The 22,549-nt window shown below is 46.8% G+C and overlaps 1 protein-coding gene across 2 annotated transcripts in view; it reads right to left on the reverse strand.

Moving 5' to 3' along the window:
* Positions 1-22,549, reverse strand: part of LOC146187569 (uncharacterized) — a 378,746-nt gene that overhangs the window by 67,354 nt on the left and 288,843 nt on the right. Inside the window, exon 5 of one of the 2 annotated variants that reach the window (XM_084605786.1) lies at positions 19,431-19,811. The exons of the other annotated variant lie outside the window; for it this stretch is intronic. Coding sequence (XP_084461912.1) covers positions 19,624-19,811 — 188 coding nt within the window. The 3' untranslated portion in view covers positions 19,431-19,623. Of the gene's footprint in view, positions 1-19,430; positions 19,812-22,549 lie in introns of those variants that run through there. 2 annotated transcript variants of the gene reach the window in all.

Raw genomic sequence — 22,549 nt, forward strand, 5'->3', positions numbered from 1 at the left:
CAGGACGTCCTCTTTTACATGTACAAAGACCTCCTTGAGATACCTCCAAGTCACAGACAAGGGCCATCCTGGAACTTGATTTGAAAGGAACATTTGATAACGTTCGGCATAAAAATATCCTGCAAGGCCTGGCCGGTACCAACTGCGGTGCACGAACGTACGACTACATCAAAAACTTATCAGCCAGGCAAGCCACTATAAAATTGTTGTTGTTGTTGCTGTGACTGTAGGAAGAAGGAAAAGAAAATGCACGGGCCTGCTATGACTCTCTAGCTGAGTCACCTCTGCTGCCTCGTTCGGACAGAAGAGAGAAATTAAAGAAGAAAAAGACAGGGATAGAAAGACGCGCGTCGCAACAGCCGTCGTCCACCACCGAAGCGGTGGCGGGTGCAATGACGGCCTACAACAGATAAAAATTTCGTGGCTTGCTAGCCGCCGCCCCAAATGGCGTTGACCTACCGTTCCAGCCCCGTAGTGCCAGGACCAACCACCCTTTCCGCCCTCTTAAAATTCGATCGGAAAATTCTAGAGGTCACTCTGGACCAAAAGTGCGATGAGGATAAAGCCATTATGGGGAGGTGGTGAAGGGTGGCTGTTCCTGGCAATACGGGGCTGGGACGGTAGATCAACGCCGCTTGTGGCGGGGCTAGCCAGCCACTGAATTCTTATCTGTTGTAGACCGTCATTGCAGCCGCCACCACTTCGGTGGTGGACGACAGCTGTTGCGGCGCGCGTCTTTTTCTCCTTCTTTTTCTTCCCTCTCTACTTTCTCTCTTCTGTCCGCACGAGGCAGCGGAGGTGGCTCAGCTACAGAGCCAGTAGCAGGCCCGTGCATTTTGTTTTCCATCTTCTTACAGCCACAACAACAACAACAGCCATTATAGCGGGGTGGATCATAGTCCTCCACTATGGCACCTCTATCTCCCTCTCTTCTTTCACTCCCACCTTCCTCCCTTCCTTTAAGGCGTAGTACATGTGTCAGCGGAGAATAGATAATGCGCCTTTTCTATCCTGTAAATCAAATTCAAATGCCGCTGATACCTGCTGTACTAACGCCTCCTAGACATCTGGTTCTGCTTCTGTTTGGTGTGTGGTGCTTTGTTCGAGCTCTTCCCAAGCTATCACAGACATAACCGCTTGGCCAGCCGACATCCTCAAACAAGGCTCAGACGTCCTGCTGAAGTAGCTGTGGAGGACTCCGTGCCAAATAGTGACAGATATTATGCCCAACTATGCGCAAGCTGAGGCCCTGATGCAAACTCGCAAGGGGGATCGGGATCTTCGACGACGGCTCGCCCGAGTCCATTTTAGCATCGAGAACTATGCCGTAGAACTTACACACCAGAACTGTCACAATATATGTGACCAGATGAATAAGGCTCCTAGAACCAGTAGCACCTGGCAACTACTCCGTCGCCTCCTCGACTCTGAAAAGAGTACGTTCCAACCTCGCCAGCAGCTCCAGCGTATCTACCACCAATTTTCCAGCACCCCAGACTCCCTCAAACAAGAGCTAGTCGACACCTACATCCGCTTGGCACCAGTGATATCTCTCCCTCCTTATCAGGGGAAGAAAAGCGTCCGTTTAGATGCTCCCATCACTTTACCGGAGGTACGAGCCGATCTCAATCGTCTCAAGACAAACTCAGCTGCAGGGCTGGACCGCATATCTAATTGTATGCTTCAGAACATCGACAACGCCTAGGTTTTTGCGCTCACAGATTTTCTGCAAAAATGGTGGGAGCGGGGAGCCATAACGCAAGAGTGGAAATTCGCCAACCTCGTTCTCATCCCCAACCCGGGCAAACCACCTACTCTCTCGAACTTCTGCCCAATTTATCTCACGTCCTTCGTGGAGCATGTAATTCAGACAAGTCTTCGTTATGTAGAAGAACATCACCTACTTTCAGACACCATTTTGGTTTTCGACCACACCTTGCGGCCCCAGACATCATACTCTTGCTCAAGCATCAGGTGCTGACACAAAACACTCTCGACATCAAAGTCATAGTTGGTATAGACGCCACCAACGCCTCTGACAATGTACGGCCCGAAGCCATTCTACGATCCTCCAGACCCTAGGGTTGGGACAACGAACGTATGTATATATACGCGACTTTCTCACGAGCCGCACAGTGCAACTTGACACCGTCCAAGGAGATCCTTCCATGATCTCTCCTGGGAGCCGGGGTATGCTCCGAGGCTCGGTATGTTTACCAATCCTGTTCAGTGTTGCGCTCTTTGGCCTACCCAAGCTTTTGGCAGATGTTCGCCCCTTGCACGAGTCTCTACGCTGACGACCTCACTCTGATTACACATGGCAGTGACGGCCAGATCAAGGAGACGCTGCAGACAGCTGTCGATCGTGTTTGTAGCCACCTGGCCACAGTCGGCCTATTCTGCCCGGCCAGCAAGTCTGAATACATTATTGTCCCGACCAGGGGTAGATGCCCCAGATAACCTCCGGCATCCTTCAATCTACAAGTACAGCGCATCCCATACCCCGTACCGATCGAATCCGCATCCTGGGCCTTCATCTACAAGATAATGAAGAAAACGCCACTACTATTCAGCGAACAGATTAATCTGTAATGCAGATCAGCCGCCTGCTCAAGAGATTATACAGAGGCATATTGCGTCTGTATAATGTATCGTTATGAAGCACAAACATGCTGGCGGAAGGATCGGCGTTGTTGCGCAGCGGGTCAATAATTGGTTGCAGGAGCCCACTAGGTTTAAGCGAGCATGTCGAGGTTGTCAAGGCCACCCAGCACCTCCACCAAATGTTAAGGAAACGTACACAGCGGTAAACGCTAGTTCACTGTTAGACGCACACCACACACCAAAGAACAACCCAGCTCAGCCTGAGCGTCGTCTTCTTCACTACACCACACCCGCACGTCGTCGTTGTTTCGATACTGCGCTCCGTAACAGTATTGTGTCGCTCTGCAATACAATAAGCAGTTGACAGTGCTGGGTTCTCATTTCTTTCTTTGTCCATGTGTCAAGAGTGCGCTGTTTTTTTTTTTCAAACAAATTGTAGTTCGATGTGAAACGTTCATTGAACTACATGTGCGATGGGTACGCTTCCAGCTTCTAGGGTGGGACGTTCGTATGTGTTGTCTTCTATGAGTACGGATGGCGCACCTGCGTCTGATCCTCGGCCACGAAGTAGGCCAAGTAAGTAAGAAGCTGTGAAGGCGCAGACCAAGGCTAGGCGTGCAGAGGCAATGGTGGTTAGCCGACGCGACAAAGCAGAGATGCGCCACAAAAGGCGGGGGCAATGTGACAAAAGCGAAATGGAGACAGGGATTATCGCAAAAACGCTCTGCTAACAGATGCAGTGCCTTTCCATTCCTGTGAATCAATTATAATTATCATTAACGAACCCCGTGACTGAAGCGGTGACCTGCTTAGCCCATTTTCACGACTGGCACTTCTTTTGTGTAACCTGCATAGGCACTTGTTTCTGACGAGCCCAGCCCCAGCCTGGTTAAGACTATCGGCGTTGGCACAAGCATGGCTTCGTCGCCAGACCCAGTGTTTTGCCAAGCATGGATGTCGTCATCTTCGAAGACAGGATGCCGCACTGAAAGGCATCTACCCACTGACTGGACCAACGTAGTCCAAAGCTGCAAATGCGGCTCCGGCGTTTCATTATCTTAGAAATGCCACCCCAAACGCCGCTTGTATAGAGTAGCGTTCCACATCCGAAAAGCGTAACGCGTCTCAACAGTTGTCTCCCTTCTACGTTAGGCAAGCTACCTCGCCGTTATCCGCCGCTGCCTTATCTCACTGAAGACTTCAAAGTCTTCAATTTTCCTGCCTGGGGCGACAGCGCTCTTCGCAGAGCCACCGCCTCAAGCCCGGTTTGAGTTAGTACGGCACCGAAGCCCATCACCTTCGGGTACAGTCTTGTTGAATTCCAATTGCAGATTGCGAACGCTCGGTCGGATCACAAATGGAGTGAATCGCTGCGGTGCAGATTCCTCCCACCATATTTGAAAATGAGAATGCGCTCGCTCCCACTAGAGCACGCTCCCTGGTAGACGTAAGCCAATCAGCACGCAGAACTCGTTCTCGTGGCTCCGGCCTCTGGGATGGCCGGCGTCACCTTCGCTCGGTTGCAAATACATTTTCCAGCTGCTGTCAAAACAAGCGTATCTAATGGCATGATTCTGATAAAGCATAATCAATATTTGATCGAAGCTAACACATGCCTTTGAAGCGGCAGAGGTGTCGTGCGCAGCGCGATGGCATCTCAAGCGAAGGGAATACAAGTTTCTCCTACCTGCAGTAATTCAGAAGCTCACTCGCTACAAAACAACGTAAAGAATGCTGAGAAACACTGTTCCTACGTTGGTTTTGATGCGGAACCATTTACGAGATCTGAATGCCAAAAAAATATGCTTCTATTTTCTACGTTTGTCATGGCTGTCTGCGGGGTTGCGACATCTTGCTGCCTTCTAATTGCGCAGGAACAACGCTGAGAATCGTGTGTGCAGCTCACATGATGTGCTTTGTAACCTTCACATGAAAGAAAAGCCTACGACAGATACGTTATTCCGTGTTATCATGAAGCAACTTCTTTTGCGACCGGTAGCGATTAATCGTCTATGCAGCGTTGCTACGGTGGTTGCCCACTATGATAGGCCTGATGCCGGTGCTCGCCAGCGCCGTCTGCTCCTTGCCTGATTTCGATGTAGCCTGCCCGCAAGATTTTTCACCGCGAGGCTTTCGTAGTGAAAATTCACTCCTTGGAGGTAGGCAAACAGGCGCAGCTCAGCTTTTATGTCACGCAGAGCTGCTCGGACCGCCGTGCAGCGAAGAGGTAGCAAGGATGCGCCGTTCGTGGCAGGGAGCAGAAGCGGAAACAAGACATTCGGCATATGGGCTTCCGGCCAAATCCCCCGATTTCAGCGGAGGAAATATCCCTGGTCTACGGAGCGATCCGGCATCCACACCTGATCACAATCTGCCATTGGGGTAGACAGCTCTCGCTTCCATTCGGCCATTGGAATTCGAGTTCCCCAAACGGGGCAGAAAAACTTTACCCGGATCTGCCATTGGAATTCTACATGTGTTCGCAACATCCTGACCTTCAACACCCCGAACCGGGATCGTGCATCACGTATACAAAGATCCAGGCAATCAACCTGGGCAAGACAAGCTACCCATTTGCCATCTACTCGGCCTAATCAGGTGAATACGCACGAGGTGTCATTCTCAACAGATACGTGGACTGAGACCCAGGAGAAAATTACGGTGCACTTGATACCTCAGAATCCAGAATACCACAATCTCTGCGTCCGCCGTCTAGGTCACACCCAATCCATTGCATCCCTTTCGCAGGGACCAAGGTCCCCTACCAAGTGTTCCACGCCGGCAGTGCTGTTAGCTGCTACATCTTCAAGGACAAAATGGAAGCCTGCCTTAACTGTCGCAAAACCGGACACTGAGAAGACGTTCGACCATCTGCCAAGCTCTCGATTTGTTCTTTGTGGAGATTGCTGCCGTATCCAAAGACACAAATGCACCCCCACACAGTGTGTCGAATTGAAGTTTTTTGTGTTCGGTTCGGGTTCGGCTCCGGATACATTCCTTTCTGGTCTGAACCGGTTCAACCCCGCAAGAACCGGTTCAAAGCGGTTCAGACGGTTAAAAAAAACAATGATAACAGGGACCATTTCAGGGATCCAGTATTTTGCAAGCGGTCTCGACTGCATGAGCGCCACTGGAATAAAGACTCACCTTACTCTTTTCTTGTTTCTTTTTACTTCTTGTATAGCTTCTGCAACCTACCTTCTTCGCTTACGCTCACCGGCTTTTCTTTCAGTTTCTCAGGTGCAGTTCCCCGACTGTACAGTTGCTGCCATTCCCTCTTCTGTTCTTTTTGCTTAGGGCCTAGTGCAGGTTCCTTGGGTTCACTGGACCTCTTCCCTCTCCCTGCTTTCCAAAGTTTTTGCCCCGACTCCCCTTGCGGCGTGCAAACGTAAGCCAGGCTACGCATTAGTTTCTCTCAAAAGTGCGCTTCCAGTATTCAGTGCCGCCTTTCTAGAATGTCAAGTGTTTGGATCGGTGATTGCGGATAAAACAATGAAACCCATTTTTTTGGCGTCGTATTTGTACGTGCCAAAACTAAAGCACGCCAAATAAACCTTGTGAATAAATAGTCCTGCCAGTATTTCCCTTGCACCACTTAGTGTTCCTATTTGCAAATCACAGCTTAACTCCTCTCACAGTTTAACTTGACAACCCACATAAAACAAGCAGACATCGCTAGGGACGACAAGAAGAGAAGACAAAAACGAAAACGGTTTATGGAATCATCTTCGTGGTAAATTCAGATACAACTCAAGAATAGACCGATAAATTGCTTCCCAAGGTGCCCTTTCCACCATCAGCGTCGGTTTATCATTCTGAAGTCTCGGTCGAGTAAATTTCACCTTCTGGGTCGCGTCGCAAATAGCTGCTATGCACTTACCATATGATTCAATGCGGCGTTGTTGAACGAGAGGAAAATAAAATGGTTTGTGTGACATTTTTTCAGTAGATTTGTCATTTAGTTTTTGAGTTGCGCATGGTTATATTGTCACGTGGTAGTGGTTGGCAACAATCGAAGAGACTTGTATTAGCCTGAAATAAAGCCTTTATTACTGGGCTGACTTGAACCCGCAAAGTAATTAGGCAATTCTGCGTCGGCGATAGCGAAAACCGCGCTCTTAGGTCCTCGAGGTACGAATGCCCGTTTCACTCGTCATCGCTCAAATAGAAGGAGGCGAAGAAAGATAAAACCGCTAACGGTGACTAGCATTGTAGAAGCACACGCTACAATCTCTCGAGATACATCTTCCACCTCAAAGCCGCGTCTCGCGACAACGAGCGATCCTTGAGCTACAATCACTGCCGGTGGCTGCTAAAGACAAAGATTTCAATGGTTATATTTACCTAATTGTGCTTAAGAATTGCATGCTATTATTTCATTACCTAAGCTAGGATATACAACGGGTCAACAAACGGCCACCCGAGCTCGCAATGAAACAATAGCAAGTCACTTGAGATTGCTGCTTTGCATGTGGCCCCTTTGTTCTGGTCATCTTTTTGCAATGGACAATGTTTGCAGTGAGCAGAAGCGCTTTGGAAATAAAGGAGAAGAGCCCTTTATAAGCAGGGATAAAAGAAAAATAATGAAGGTAAGTTGCTGGAAAAAATGGATCGGAACAGCACCTCGGACTCGTTCGAAACGGTTATTTCGATTTTTTCTGGTTCGAATTCAGTTTCAAGAGGGCGAAAAATTCGGGTTATGTTACCGTTTTTGGTGCAGTTCCGGTTCCATTTCGACAGCCACCCCCCACTTGTGTAGTTTGTTCTGGCCGTCACCAGACATTTTCCCCCAAATGCAACCGCCGCTATAAAATGCCTCCTACTGTACTGCAACACAAGCTCAAGGCGACGAATTCGGACAGACCGCCTACCTCCTATCTTTCCCGGTCGCGGTCCCACCCCAAGGGGCTGGAATCACCTCGACCAAGGCCGAAGTGGCGCACTGGTTAAGGCGCTCGACTGCTGTTCCCAAGGACGCGGGATCGAATCTAGGCCTCGGCGGCAGCTTTTCGATGGAGGCGAAAAGCAAGGCACCCGTGTGCTGTGCGATGTCAGTGCACGTTAAAGAACCCCAGGAGGACGAAATTTCCGGAGTCCTCCACTACGGCGTCTCTCATAGCCTGAGTTGCTTTGAGACGTTAAACTTCACAAACCAAACCAAATCAAGAAATTCTGGGCATTTAAGCTTCGCTTCAAAGTATAGTAACAGAGCGAAAGCTGCGTGTTGCAGCGATAGCCTCATTAACACCCGCTTTTCAATCTGTGGTTTTTCATAATTTGACGAATTGTGGTCATGTTTCATAGTTTTTCTTGTATATTGTACATTGGTTTAAACGAAAGGAAAGGCGCAGTATCTACCAGACTTGAGGGAAGGCAAATGGGAGTGGAAACAGGTCCTGTAATGTATGGCTACGACCACCTCTGTGCCTTTAATTTGCTCGGACATCGCAAAACCTAGGGCTGCGTCTCCATTTAAGTTTTGTGGAAATTGAGGTGCAGCATACATTTGGATGAAAGCCATGAAATCGTGGACACCAGCACCTAATTAGGTCAAGGTCAGTTGATCAAATTTAATGTCACACGAAGACCTACTATAGCTATGGTTGTGAAACTTTCGCTTCCATTGTAAATTGGTTTAAGAAGCGAAAGACGCTATCTGTCAAGGCAATTTGAAGGTAAAAACCTCCGTGACGCTGTCGGCTTGAAAAGTTGGCGTAATGAAGCGATCGCTTCAAAATGATTCCGGCCGCTCTTCCGCCTCCTACCGGCGCTCCAGCCTGCACCATCCTTCCCACCCCCGGACTCCAAGCTGCCGCATCAACGATAATACTCCGCCACGAAAATAAAGGCAAGCTGGGCTACTTCTCACTCACCGCAGTCTGCCTCATGGTTTTGAGCTGCAAGCCCTCCGCGGTGAGTTAACAGTATGTAAAGCTAGTAACCACCGACTCCATTAAGAAAACGCTTCCTTAAAACGTCTACCTTTTCCAACAGCTCTGCCAACCCACACCCTTTCAGCATCCTCTTACCATCTCGTCTCAGGCGCCGACTTCCCCCGCAACCCAAACATAATACATCCAGTCCTCCAGCTAAGCCCAAAGCTACTTGAAGCACTGACTTTGGCAGCGGCTGCAAATAGGCGTAACAACCCCTGAATTTTTCCTCTCTGCAGACGAGGACACCGCTCGTATTTTGCATCAATCACCACCAGCTTTCGCCTTTCTTCCTGCGACAGCCAGGCAAACGGTGCTTTTTACGCCTCCAGTGTTAATCAACGAAGATAACGTGCACCGAAGACGTTGCTCAGTTCGGCAAAAGTAGCGGACATGCATAAACCCTGAAATTTGTACAGGTTTTAATCACGGTAGACTTTGTGACCCTAAGCGACATTTTGCGCTGCTGCCGCGTCGTTGTTATTAGTCTACACGAATACTATCAGCTCCCAGAAAATGCGGCTAATAACTGTTTAGCTTGCAAGGAAATGTTCTCCTCAAGTGCTTACTTGAATTGCACGGAGTGCCTACCATGTTGGTAAGGGATCTGACGTAACTGATGATGCTTTTAAAACAAATAAGGAATCATTTGCTACATGCTCTACCTCCAGACTTCGATCCGGTTGCAGTCGAAGGCTATGATTCTGATATTCGAGCTGTCTTTGTGAGCATCACTGAGAAAGTGGAGCCGCTAGGCTCTGTCAGAGAACGTTGACGGGATAGAGGAATCTATTGCACTCATGTCAGATATATGAAATGAAAGTTTAAGCACTGTAAAGTGGCAGGATTAGGAACTGAAACAACTAAACAAACGGGTTGTCAAGGTCGAAAAAAAGACGAACACTGAAGTCGTTGTAAAGCTTCGAGCTTCCCTAACGATCTTGGATGGCGAGCGTAACGTCAGAACATACAAATGCATGCGTTCCCTAAATTCGACGGGGAGTATCTATTAATGATAGTGAAAGGAATTGCAAAAGCAATTAGTGTATCTGTGCTAACCCTGCATTCGATTGGTGCTCTGCATAGGCTGCCCTCGAAGGATGTTAAAAAACAAGGCGCTATTTATTTCTTTATTTATTGCCACCTCAAATGCCCACTGGAGGGTTACATGAGGGCTGGGCTAACAAATGATATAAATAATTTGGTGATGAATGTCTTGAAAAATTCGTGGTCAGGATGGGCAAAAGCTTCAGCCGGCAGGTCGTTCCAATCTCTTGCAGACTGGGAAAAGATTGATTTGAGACGTGGATGCTCGAGGAGTTTGGACGGCGTTCGGTTGACTGGTGCGAAGTGAAAAGCGGTGAGCAGGGATGATAATGGTGATAATACTCCGATTCCTGCGACAAACTGAGTGTGATGAATGGCTTTCTGAAAACAAAAACCTCCAAGGTGCTCGTCGATTCCACAGGCGACGTGTAGTTCATACACACACGCAATAAGACGTAGGACGACGAACTTGAAGTAACACGGCGAAAATGAACTGATATGACGCAAACACAGGATACAAAAAACCTATTTGCAAAAGAGAGGCGGATACACTAAAGGAGAGGCTGACTGAAAGAAAACTACGCGCAAAGGAGAGGCTGACTGAAAGAAAACTACGCGCAGCTCCACGAGCTGTCACGCTAACAGCAACATGAGCTCATTGCTCTTTTTACGACTTCTTCTAAGCCAGGGCCTACCTGCTACCGCTAGCTTCGTCGACCACCAGAACCGGCAATCGCCACGCGGCGCGCGTTCAAAAAATTAGGAGCACTGCAGAATCTGCATTGGAGTGATGCGAAAGCACAGATACACCTTTTGGCTGCTTCTGGTTGCTTCCAGTTGCTTAATTTACTTCTTTTTTACCAATTGTAGTCTTTGGTACTTTAAAATTGCGTGCCAATCATGCCCTTTTTTGGCTCTACTTCCGGTTGCGTCACATTATATTCATTTTCAAATTGCGCGCCAATCCCTTCCTATGCCCTTTTTTGGCTCTGCGTCTGCTTGAGTGACGTGACATCCTTGACATCACCTTAATTGACTGCCTTAATTAGCTACTTTGGTCGTTGGTACTTTCAAATTGCGTGCCAATCCCTTCTTATGCCCTTTTGGCTCGACTTCAGGTTGCGTGACCTCACATCCTTGACGTCACCTTAATTTACTGATTTAAATAGTTATTTTATTATTTGATACATTCAAATGTGGCGCCAAGCCATTGGCCGATGGGACCATTTTCGCCTTTACTTTTAAATTTTTGCATCTAATTAATTACCTAATTACCTTTCGGCCTAACTTTTTTTCGGACGTACTATCACGTCACCCTCTATCGATTGACACCACTCGTTAAACTGTACGGCTTCACAGTTACTCACAACTGCTGCAGACACCAGTTTGCGTGTTTTGCCTCTAATTATTTATTTAATTGACTAATTGCCCTAAATATTTTCTCGGACACAAGATTACGCCACCCTCTATCGACTGACATAATTCATTAACCTATACCACTTCTCAATTACTCAACTGCTGCGGACAGAAATCTGTGACGATAGCGAAGTAATGCTCTCGCATTAATAACTGCCGTCGAATTCTCCAGAAGTGGAGGAGGAGCGGAAAAATCATAGCGCTGCCAAGTCATTGCTCCCCCCTCCGGTTCGCTAGAGAAGCTCAGAAATTTCGCGAAGCCATGGCCTCCTCAAGGACACAAAGTGAGGAGGGTCCGTGCGGTGGGATGTACGCGTGAGTCACCATTCCTTTCCGCCTCCATGTTTCTGGCCATGTCTACGGTGGCGAGGAGGTGCAGCGCGTTGGCCGGGATTGCGCAATCGGCGGCGCCGCCGTCTGGAAGTCGCTCGATCAACTTCCCATCTGCGCCGCTTTCTGTGGCCACCGCGGTCTAACAATGACCCATGGAACGGCTCGGTGTTATGAAAAATTGGGCTAAGGAGGCTGCTTATAAGCATGTAATGCACAAAGATGGAAAAGTTCTTGTGTGTCAAGCAGATGGAAATTCTACTCGTGCTCTCAAATTATCCTTTATTGTCCCTTAAGGGCCCCTGTCGTGGTAATAAGGAAGGAGTGAAACCAAAACAAGGCACTAAGATAAGGTCATAATAAATATAACAAAATACCATAAAAGCATAAAAAGAAGCAAAAAACGCACATAGTACTGCGCAAGGCTTATCAGTTTGCGAAGAACATAAAATTTTCTGGCAAGAGGTTCGAGCAGCAGGAAATTACAAAATAAAGGCCAGTATAAAAAATACATGAACATTAACTGAACAAAACAAGCTAGTCAACTTAGGAGATATCTCACCAATTAAACCTAGCTGTGTCAGGATCGTTAGCAATCGGATCGGGCAGCGGTTACATTTTTCAATTGAGGTTGGGATGCCGTTAATAATTAAAAGAAAAGAAATGGACCCAACACAGGCCGCTGTGGAACTCCGGAAGTTACGGAAGTACAGGTTGAAGGAGGACCGCCTATTATGGTGAACTGAGAGCGAGCAGGGAAGAAGTTGTCATTTCAGTGAAGAACCAGTGGGTACACCTTGGGTACAACACTGGGTACACGGGTGGGTACACCGGAAATTTTGATGATTTTATATTTTCTCTTGATTCCCCGCTTTCGTTTGGCAATGAGCATAATTGCACCTTCATTCACGGAGGTGACCTAAGTATTAATATGAGAGGAAAGTGCTAAACAAGCTGATTTCTCAGCTCCCAATTCAAGCACATGAACAGGAAATCCTTCGTTGGCTAGCCAAGCTGTTCACGCTTGCTTTCATAATATGCGGATTAGCTTTCATGAACAACTAACCAGGCTAGCTAGCAAGCACAGGATTTTCTATTCTAGTCATGTCAAGAGCATGCGATAAATTGATAAAAAAAGTAAAACATCCTTACTGAAAAATCTTGTATAAAATTCGTACAGGAAATCGTAATATGTTTGCTGTACAGGATCTGGGATACAGGATTGTGGGCTACTTCAGGAAATTCCTGTACTGCTCTGGATAGTCCGGAGTGAAACCGCGCGGAGCTCTGATACCGGAATGGCCTGTATGGTTGATGGCCCTCGTTTCCGGAAAGAAACGCGTCGCCAGGGTGGAAAAAGCATGCAACGATATAAAATAACACTACATATAAAATAATAAATAAAAAGAAAAACTTTTACTAACCTTAACCCTTTACCTTATCCACTACTCCACAGCGAATTATGGTTATAGAAGTTATTATTCAGTATATGTAGCTAATTTTATTTCGTACTTCGTATATTTTCCTTGGCTGTAAAATTTGCGGCCGTAATTCACCGGTCGCCCTTTAAACACACTGAATCTTTTTCCAGGCTATCACGAGGGTTTACAAACGTCCCGTGCGTCGCTTTATTGCAGGCAAACCTCAGGATATCATAATTTACTAGTGCTGATGTGTTTTTTATCGTCTACGAACGCTTGTAAGTTTTCCTACATACAGAGATATCCGGTGCACTAATACTTGTAATACTGGGCGTTTTAGCTTCGCGTGCTACCAGTGGAGCCGCGACGTCAATGAATACACTTCCGGCTGAGAGGTCTCAATGTGTAAACATTCGAGAACGCGTCGCCCGGTGTGCGGCTATCTGCGCATTTTTCAATGCTCAGCGATGTTTGTTTATTTTTTCTCGAGCAGTTTTTTGTCATCGCTAGTGAAACGATACGTTCGTGCTTCCACTTTCGCGTTGAAGGCTGCAGATCTTCAGTCGCAGATATGAAGACGCACTGCAAGATCTGCAGAGCTGCAGCGACTGTGTTACCGGTTGTATACGCCCAAAAGCGGCACGACGCGCGTATATGCTTCCTAGCGCACACTTCAACGGCTTCGTATTTGCGAGGTATTTGTGAACGAAGCGTGCTCTTTATATACAGAATAGTTGTATAATATGTTTGGTATCATGCTTATATACTGCGCTAGGGTGTCCGGCATGATCATTCTGGTTGAGTTTCATCGATCGGCCCAGCTTCTGTTCAGAAGCGGAAGTACTCTGCCTGGTATCAGTTCCAGAAATAATGCGTGTGTCCTGTTTCTGGTTAATTTATACAGGCTGAACCGAAATGAAACCACGCGGAGCTCTCATTTCGGAAATGCCTTATGGTCCGGGGTCCTTGTTTCAGAAAAAAAACTGGACGCCATGCTGGAAAAAGCATGCAGAGCTATAAAATAACACGACTACATTTGAAAAAGAATAAAAAGAAAAAGAAAAGATTTTAGATATGATTCGTACTTCAGTCTTTTTTTATTTTTTTTTTTTTTGTACGCAAACTTGCCATAAGGCATATTATATAAACTCATGTAAATGGTTTTCCGTGAGGAACCGGAGCAGGCTCCCGCTCTTAGCGTTGTCGGTGAGCCATTTAGAAAAGTCATCTTCCCTTGTTGTGGTTAGACCCACTTCGCGCAGAATCTTTGTCCTTGATTCCCTTGTCCCTGCACAAGTCCATAGCAGGTGGCGAACATCCACTTCTGCAGCTGGTGTGGAACACTTTGGGCATGTGGTTGGTCCGATTTCAGCTTGCGATTCCCATCGGCATTTTACCGACGGGGTAAGGGCCACCCCAGCTCTTATCCTTCTAAGGGAAACCTCCTCCAATCTCGTTAAGTTACGAGGGAGTGGGAATGTACACGGGGGAATGAGGGCACGTGTACTTTTCCTTAAAGAGGATGCTAAAATGGAAACAGCGGAGCGGGCATCGAAAGGGAGCCTGGTGGGGGGCGCATTAGTGTGTGGAACTTCGTGTGTGAGGTGGTCAACTTTTCTCTGCTCAGCGTTCTCAGCATTGTCTTGTGTCCAATTTATCTGGATGCTTATCTTCGTTTTTTTATTGAGTGCGTGGATTTCCTGGGTAACAAATAGCGTCTTCGTCACTTTCTTTAGTTGTTTTATGGCGGCTAAGGAGTCTGTATAGATGTGGGCTTCTGTTATCGAATCTATTTTATTTATGGCCTCCATAGCATCGCGGATTGCATAGAGTTCCATCACAAGCGGGTCCGGGTATTCTAAAAGATACTCTTTATGTACCTTTAGTTCGCTGTGTGTTGGACTAGTAGCTGCTGTTCTACCGCCATTTTCTATAATTGATGCGTCCGTATATGCAATTAAGGTACCTGGAAGTGCATCAACCAGAGGTCGAGATGCCAGCTTTTCTTTGCGACGAAGCCGAGTGGTCTTGTTTGTCGTGATAGTAGTGAATTCCCAAGGAGGGGGGTCAGCCATTGGTGGTGTTCGAACTGCCACTTCGTTGTACAAGGATGCTATGGGAGTAACGTACTTTCGCTTCATATCCCTTGTTGCCTCTCGTTGTTCAATTAATTCTGTCAACGTATTTATCTGTGCAAACTCTTGGAGAATAGGGATAGGGGTAAGTTTTGGTAAGGCCGTGATAGTGCGCATTGCGTTTCTATTCATTGTTTCCAATTTTGCCCATTGCCGCCTCGTAAGTCTTTGGAATTGGGCCTGGTATAGTATCCTCGGCTGTAACACTGATTGTACAAGACGTCTTGCCATGTCCGCTCGAGCTCCTCCTCCCCCAGACGAAATGCGTTTTATCAAGTTTAAGGAAGTCGCAGCTACTTTTTTCACCTTATGAAGCCATTGTGTTCCTTTGCCGGATTTGTGAATTTCTAGGCCAAGAACCCTCAACTCGTCCACCTCTTCCAGTGCCTGATTTCCAATCCTTAGGGAGACTCTTTGCGTTGCCAATTGTTTTCTTCCATTCTTGTTGGCAACATGAATGTAACTGGACTTTTGAGGTGATAATTCCAGGCCTGCACTTTGCACGTACTCATCTATGGTATTTAAAGCCTCTTGCAGATGCCGATTCTGTCTGTCAATTTGTTTATGAACAGACCAAATCGTGACATCATCTGCGTATATCATGAACCCCACTTCTGGTATTTTAGCTAATTTCCACGCCAATGGGATCAGTGCGATATTAACTAATAAAGGTGCTAACACTGACCCTTGTGGCACGCCTCTGTTCCAGGTGTAATTGCCAATTTGTTTTCCGTTTATCCGGATAGAAAACGTCCTGTCCTTAAGCAGATTATGTACTGCTTTTATGACCTGCAAGGGAATGCCCATACATTCCATGTTGCTAAGAATCTTGGCATGTAACACGTTGTCGTATGCCTTCGCCATGTCGGTAGCCACTACAGTGCGCACTAGGTGGCTATAAGGCGACACGTGTATTACCTCTTCAGCGAGCACAGCCAGTCCATTTTCTGTCCCAAGGTTTGTTCGGAACCCAATTTGTCGAGCATGGTATTTTTTATTACTTTCCAACCAACATGACAGGCGGGTGGCTATCATCTTTTCACAGATTTTGCAAATTGTGGGTGTTAGCGAGATAGGCCGCAAAGATTCTAGACTTGTGGGAGGTTTCCCAGCCTTTGGTATTGTTACCACCACCGAGTGTTTCCAGCCGAGTGGAATGTCTCCTCCTTGCCATACCTCATTTACCACATCCAACAAGCCGTCAACTGCGGCTCCTTCTAAATTCTTGAATACTTCATAAGGAATATCGTCATGTCCAGGCGCAGTTTTACCATTCGCTTCTTCTATAGCAGCCAATAACTCCAATTTGGTAAATGGTAATGTTATTCCTGTTTTATCAACCGCATCCACTGTCGGTGAAGGCGCCGGATAATGTGCGCGGTTCGGGAAGAAAAGGGCAGCAGCCTGATCTGCAAACTCTTCTGGTGTAAGCTGTAATGCGAGTCTAATACTTTCTGCATGATCTTTAACCTGCCGCCTCTTTTCCATGCCATGGAAAGTCCTCCAGAGGGCCTTGTTAGTCGTTCCTGAGCCCAAACGACTGCACCACTCATCCCATCTCATATGAGCCAGCTGTTTTTCATATCGGCGTGCCTGTGCCGTCACTCTGTTTACCTCAATTCTTCTTTGCACGTCTTCAGGATGGCGACCAGCCTGTATCTCGGCCCGCTTTCGGCGTGCCCAAAGTTTTAGTAGGTGCAGGTCGGGAGTTGGCTGATCTTCGTTCACTGTAGTTGCAATGGTGTGATCCTTGAGTACCGTTTGAAGGGTGGTAACGAGAGTATTCGGGCTAACTGAATGCGTTCGAGTATCCTGCCGTACACCATCCCAATGTGTAACAGACGCTTTCTTTCGAATTTTCTTCATATGTCCCAAATTAAGACCAATACCAATGGGGACATGATCACTACCCCACGCATCTAATTCCGCCTGCCATAGTGGTGCACCAGGGCCCTTCCACCACGTCAAGTCTGGTGAGCGTGTTTGTGTTGCAGGTAGTGTTGCGACTCCTGGATGATTTAGCAGTGTAAATTCCATTTCTGTGAAGGCAGTATGAACTTGATCACCCCTTTTAGAATCATAATCATATCCCCATACGGTGTGCGGAGCGTTAAAATCTCCACCGATTAGTATCGCAATTCCAGGGTATGAATGGCGAATATGCTTAACCCATCCAAGATTAAGCACTGTGTTTCTTGGCCGAGCGTACATGGACACTAATATAAGGGGCGTTTTGTTCGGACGCGTGAGTACAGGAACTACTTCCTGCTGAGTGTTGCACCACTTGCTCAAGTCAAGTGGCGTTTGGGGAATGTTGGCCCTAATGTAAACGGCAGCTTTTCCTGGTGTTTCGGCCTCTGCTCTTGCTCGTTTATCAGGGATAGAAGGACAATGGTACCATATATATCCTGTTATTGAATATAACCTATTGTGCTCCTGTATCAAGAACGCCCATGAATGTAGCTTGCCGTACAATAATTTTGTATTTATTTCCCCAACTTTATTACAGAGCCCTCTGCAGTTCCATTGTGTAATCTGTTGCCACTTGTTTCGGCTACTTCTATCCATGATGTAAGCTGCTCTGAATGAGGTGTGTCAGTTGCGTAAGCGTGTCCAGTACCGCCTTCCAAATAGGTATGTTATCGGCAGGTTTACAATTCGGAGCATCCACTAACCTTGCTGTCGTACTGCCTGCAAGCGTTTATTTCTGTTTTTCTGAGCTCTCCTTTCGTCGTTGGGCTATATGTGCTTTCTTTTGTCGCAGCTGTGCAATTTGTGCTGAAAGCATCGCAATTTCTTTTTCTATTGCATCCTGCTGGCTTGTGCAGTCTTTAAGGTCCGGAAAATCATCAGTAGTGAATGCCACTGTGCTCCGTTTTGTGCGTCGTCCATGTTTTAGCGTAGAAGCAAAAGATGCACTGTTCTGTGCAACTTCAGCCTTTTCGACCAGCAAGCACACACTTTAACCACTACACCACAAAGTTTTTTTTTGTTTTTAGGATACGGTGGCGGTGGTTATATTTCTGTTTATGTAGTCTTTCGTAGTTTGTGTATTTTTGTAGGGTGTATAATTTGTGGTCGTAATTGAACAATCGCCCTTTAAACACACTGAATCTTTTTCCTGGCTGTCAAGAAGGGTTATTCGTATCCCGCATCTTTACAATGTATCGCTTTCTTGCTAACAAACCTCAGAATGCCACAATTTACTGGTGCTGATGTGTTTTGTCATCGTCTTCGAACGCATGCAATTTTTTCTACATATAGATATATGCGGTGCACCAACACTTGTAATACTGCTTGTTTTAGCTTCACCTGCAGCCACGACCTCAATGAATTTACTTCTGACCAAGTGTTTTGCATGCGTAAACACTCGAGGAAGCGACTCCCGATGTCCGGCTGACATGTGCATGTTTCGATGGCCAGCGAAGTGTTTCATTTATTCTCGAGCGTATTTTATCCTCGCTAACGAAACGCTACGTTCTTGCTTGCACTTTCGCGCTGAATGTGGCAGATCTTCAGTCGCAGATATGAAGATGCACCGCAAGAACGTACAAGCTGCAGCGACTGTTGCACACGCAAAAGCAAAACACGATGCGTTTATGTAGTTGCTAGCGCGCGCATCCACAGCTTCATATCTTCTAGGCATTTGCGAAACAACGTGTGCTCCACATATACAGAAACGTAACGTGTAATATGTATGGTTTCATGCTTATTTATCGCGAAAGCGTATTCCGACGTGGTCATCCTGGTTGAGCTTCACGATCCGCGCGAATTGTGTTGAGAAGCGGAAATACTCTGTCCCGTATCAGTTGCATTCATATCGGGTTTGTCCGGTTTCTGTTAAACCGGACATGACCTGTCCTGTATACGAGCTCAATACAGAACTGGTCCGCCCTGTCTCATATCCATACCAGATTGGGATGTCATGTATGATATGCATACTGGAAATGGTCTGCCCTGTATTAACTCTATACCGGTTCGGACCGTCCGGATTGAGATTCATACCGGACGTGACCTGTCCGAATAAACCCGTTTAAGCTTCATACAGTCCTGGTGACACCAATATGAAATTTATACGGGATAATACAGGACTGGATCAAACCCTTTTGTCGTGATCCGGGATTTTCCACTAAGGATCCGTGCGCAGGTTTGAGGGAGCAGGAGAGGGTTGGACAGAGAGTTGCTAAAAGATATGTGGCCCTGCCATATGTGCATGGTTTGGCACTGAATTTGGAAAATTCGCCAAAAGGTATCACGTTGTTGTGGGTTTCTCAGCACCAAATATGCTATCAAAATATGTAACATAGTTAAGAACAAAGCAGCGAAAAATATCCGGGAAAGAAAAACGTGTCGGGTGAAGCATGAGTTGTCCTATGTTCCGTGTAAAGTAGGAGTTAAATGCGTTGTAAGGTGCATCGTGGAGTAATGGTATAAAATTAAATATTGAAATGCATAGTTTGATAGAATTGACAGCATGAAAATACCTGAGGGTAACAGTTAAATATCAAGTTCTTCTTTTCTTCTAGTTTAACTCCTCTCCCGATTACATGGACCAATAAATTTATTGCAGAATACAGAATTTATTTACACTATATATACGTTTCAGCACAGCTTCCCTTCTGTCAGGGTGCGGCCTCTCATCACGGCACCCGAAACGAGTCTCTTCTATCGTCCTCTCTCGTCCCTGCGTCCACCGTGCTCCCTCCGACCCCTCTCTCCCTCCGAGAGTCCTCCTCTTCAGGTCCATGGCTGTCTTCGCATGCCAAGCTTCCAACGCCTCGGAGGTTCGAACATTTCCCAGAAGCCGGCGACCATTGAAGACATCCGCTCCCAGCCGCGGGTAGCGGCCAGCTCGGAAGACACGGGTAGTGCGCCCTGCGGGAGCCCATAAATTTTTCCTCCTCGCCGTCCTCCCGGCACCGGTTCTGCAATAACCACCTCCGCTTTAGAAGGAAGACTGCTCTGGTTTCGGGAATGAGTTCAGTCCACCAAAACTTCGCGGGACGCACGGTACACAAAAACACGCAAAACCCGACCGTTCGTTCTCCCGGTGCTTGGGGCAACACACAGCGCGCACGACAGTAACATTCAAGGTGAACTTAGAGTTTGCCTAAATGTCCAAATTCCTTTAAATACGTAAATAAAACGTTCATTGCGAGTCTATGTTGCCTAGGGCAGGCTAACGGACGTAAAACAATGTCCATTGTTAAAGACACTGGGGAGAGCCTTTCCATCCTATGTTCGTAGTACGCACGCTCGTCAGCGTACGCAGGACGCTCAAGCAGAATATGTTGCACATATTCGCAGTTTCAATCGAACCACAGTTGTCACAATGCGGACTGTTCATTTGACCAAAACGGTATCGCAAGCTATTTGTATATGCACTGTCAAAGTCGGTGGTAAAGTGTTTCTAGTTCGAGAAATTTCGGAGAGAGTCTTGAGCATAGATATGGGTATATCGGGTAAACAAATTGATAGAGATTTGTCGGCAAGCTGCAAAGTGAATGCTTTGGCTCGGCAGCAAATTATTTTCCAGTTTGGATGCTTCAGGTTTTGTGAAGAAGGTCCGAATGTATCTTTGATGTTGATGGCCTTTACGAGCCGCTTCATCGGCTTTCCCATTAGCTTTAATGCCACAGTGAGCTGGTATCCACTGAAATGTTATACAGTGGCCTGCGGCAATAGCCAAATTATGCATATATTCGATGTCAAGGAAAACAGGCTGATTATTGGTTTTCTTCAGCAGGTTAGGTTTGCAGAAATGCTCTGGAATCCGTGAAGATCGTCCGGGGGTTTGGCGCAGGAAATAGTAAACAGCTTATTTAATGCCATGGAGCTCAGCTGACGTAGATGATGTCTTCCGCTGTAGCCGGTAAGACAGGACATGATTTGTTGAAGGCACAAAAAGGCCACAGAAAGAAGTGTCTTGAATAGTTGAACCGACGGTGAATATGTGGGTGTACTAAGTATATTTTTTGGCTAAGCAGGCGAGAGTGGCTTGCAGAAGTGCAGCCAGTCGCGTGCGGCTCTCCGCATCCACGCCAGGTACATATATATTCACCTTTAGAGACGATAGTGCCCATGGGGGAAAGGTGAATGGTAGTAGATTTGGTGGCTGAGTAATAGTAGGGAGGGTCAGAAATCACCCAGCTTGACCAAAGCCAGAATTGCAGTGAGTTACGTGGACACGGTTCAAGAAGTGCGTCTTCCCTTGGAGGACAAGTCGGAGATGGGTGCGCATAGTTTCCTGGGCGACACTGACACTTAGCGGGAGACATCGTCCTTCTGCAAGTGCTCCTGATGCAGAGGATCCCTTTGGGAGGCCGAGGCATATCCACAAGCACTTGTTTCGCCCAGCTTCAAGAATCTTCTGGCTATTAAACAGGCGAGCGCTATTAATATTAAACAGGAGAGGAATGAGCCCAGCTCCCTGAGGTACGCATTTCTTCACTGCGTGAAAGAGAGTTGGACCATGTGGAGTGGTCACAAAAAATTTGCCGCTCGTGTCAATAGTGTCCAACCCAGTTGTAAAGCTTTGTACCGAGGCCAAGGCTGGCCACGGCTGCGAGAATAGCATGATAAAAAACAGTGTCAAGGAAAACGGCTATCAGGATGTGAAGGTACTCTTCTAGTGATGGGACAAGTGCGATGACATTATCGGTCGCAGACCTATTTTGACGAAACCCATTCATTTCTTGAGGATTTTCATTTCGACTTTCGATGAACCAGGCGACGCATTTGCAAATAGTTCGCTCTATAAGCTTACCTACGCAGCTCAGTAGGGCGATGGATCGGAAGGATGCGCAACTTGTTGGCTGTTTAGAAGGTTTCAAAATAGGCACAATTTTCGCCAACTTCTATTCCGTGAGGACCTCAATAGACATCCAGGAAGTATTTTAATTACGGGGAAAGGGATAGGAGGTACGGAAACTGTCAAGGTATGCAAAGGATTAAGACAAGGTTGTCCTCTGTCACCGCTGCTTTTCATGCTTTATATCATAAATATGGAATGGAGGATACAAGAAAGTAGCCTAGGTTTTAGCCTGTCATATAGATTACGCGGAAAGGTCGTACACCAGCGCTTCCTTGGTTTAACGTATGCAGACGATATTGTGCTGTTAGGAGATAGAGATGAAGACTTGCAAACTCTAGAAAAGTATTGCGGAGAAGAAGGGGGCGCTCTAGGCTTCAGTTTTAGCGCAATTAAGTCGGGTCTGATGATTTTCAACGGGTGAACTGATCGAGGTCTTAAAATACAAGGGCATGGAATATCTAGAGTGGCAGAATGTGAGTATTTCGAGGTACGCGAAGACGAAGGATTGGCATGCATTGAAAAGCAAAATGGCGAAGAAATGCTGGGATAATGAAGCATATGGAATTATGGGGTATTTGCAAAGAAATTATGGCGCCTGGGCCCCGCGCTTACTTTCAGAAAAGCGGGATTGTGATTAAAGTAGCGGTACAGTCGACATTAGAAATAAATCAGAGAGCCGTCGGACGACTGGAATTGGGTGACCACGGCAAAACCACATATGAGGCGGTATAGGGAGATATGGGCTGAGCATCTTTCGAAGCACAGGAAGCTGAGAATAAAATAGTATATGAGGAGCGCCTGAGGAAATCGGACAGTAACAGGCAGCTAAGGAGGAGGAGGAAAGGCAGG

This window comes from Amblyomma maculatum, chromosome 6, assembly GCF_055883805.1.
Source record: "Amblyomma maculatum isolate TAMU_Amacu chromosome 6, ASM5588380v1, whole genome shotgun sequence".
Classification (NCBI taxonomy): Eukaryota; Metazoa; Arthropoda; class Arachnida; order Ixodida; family Ixodidae; genus Amblyomma; species Amblyomma maculatum.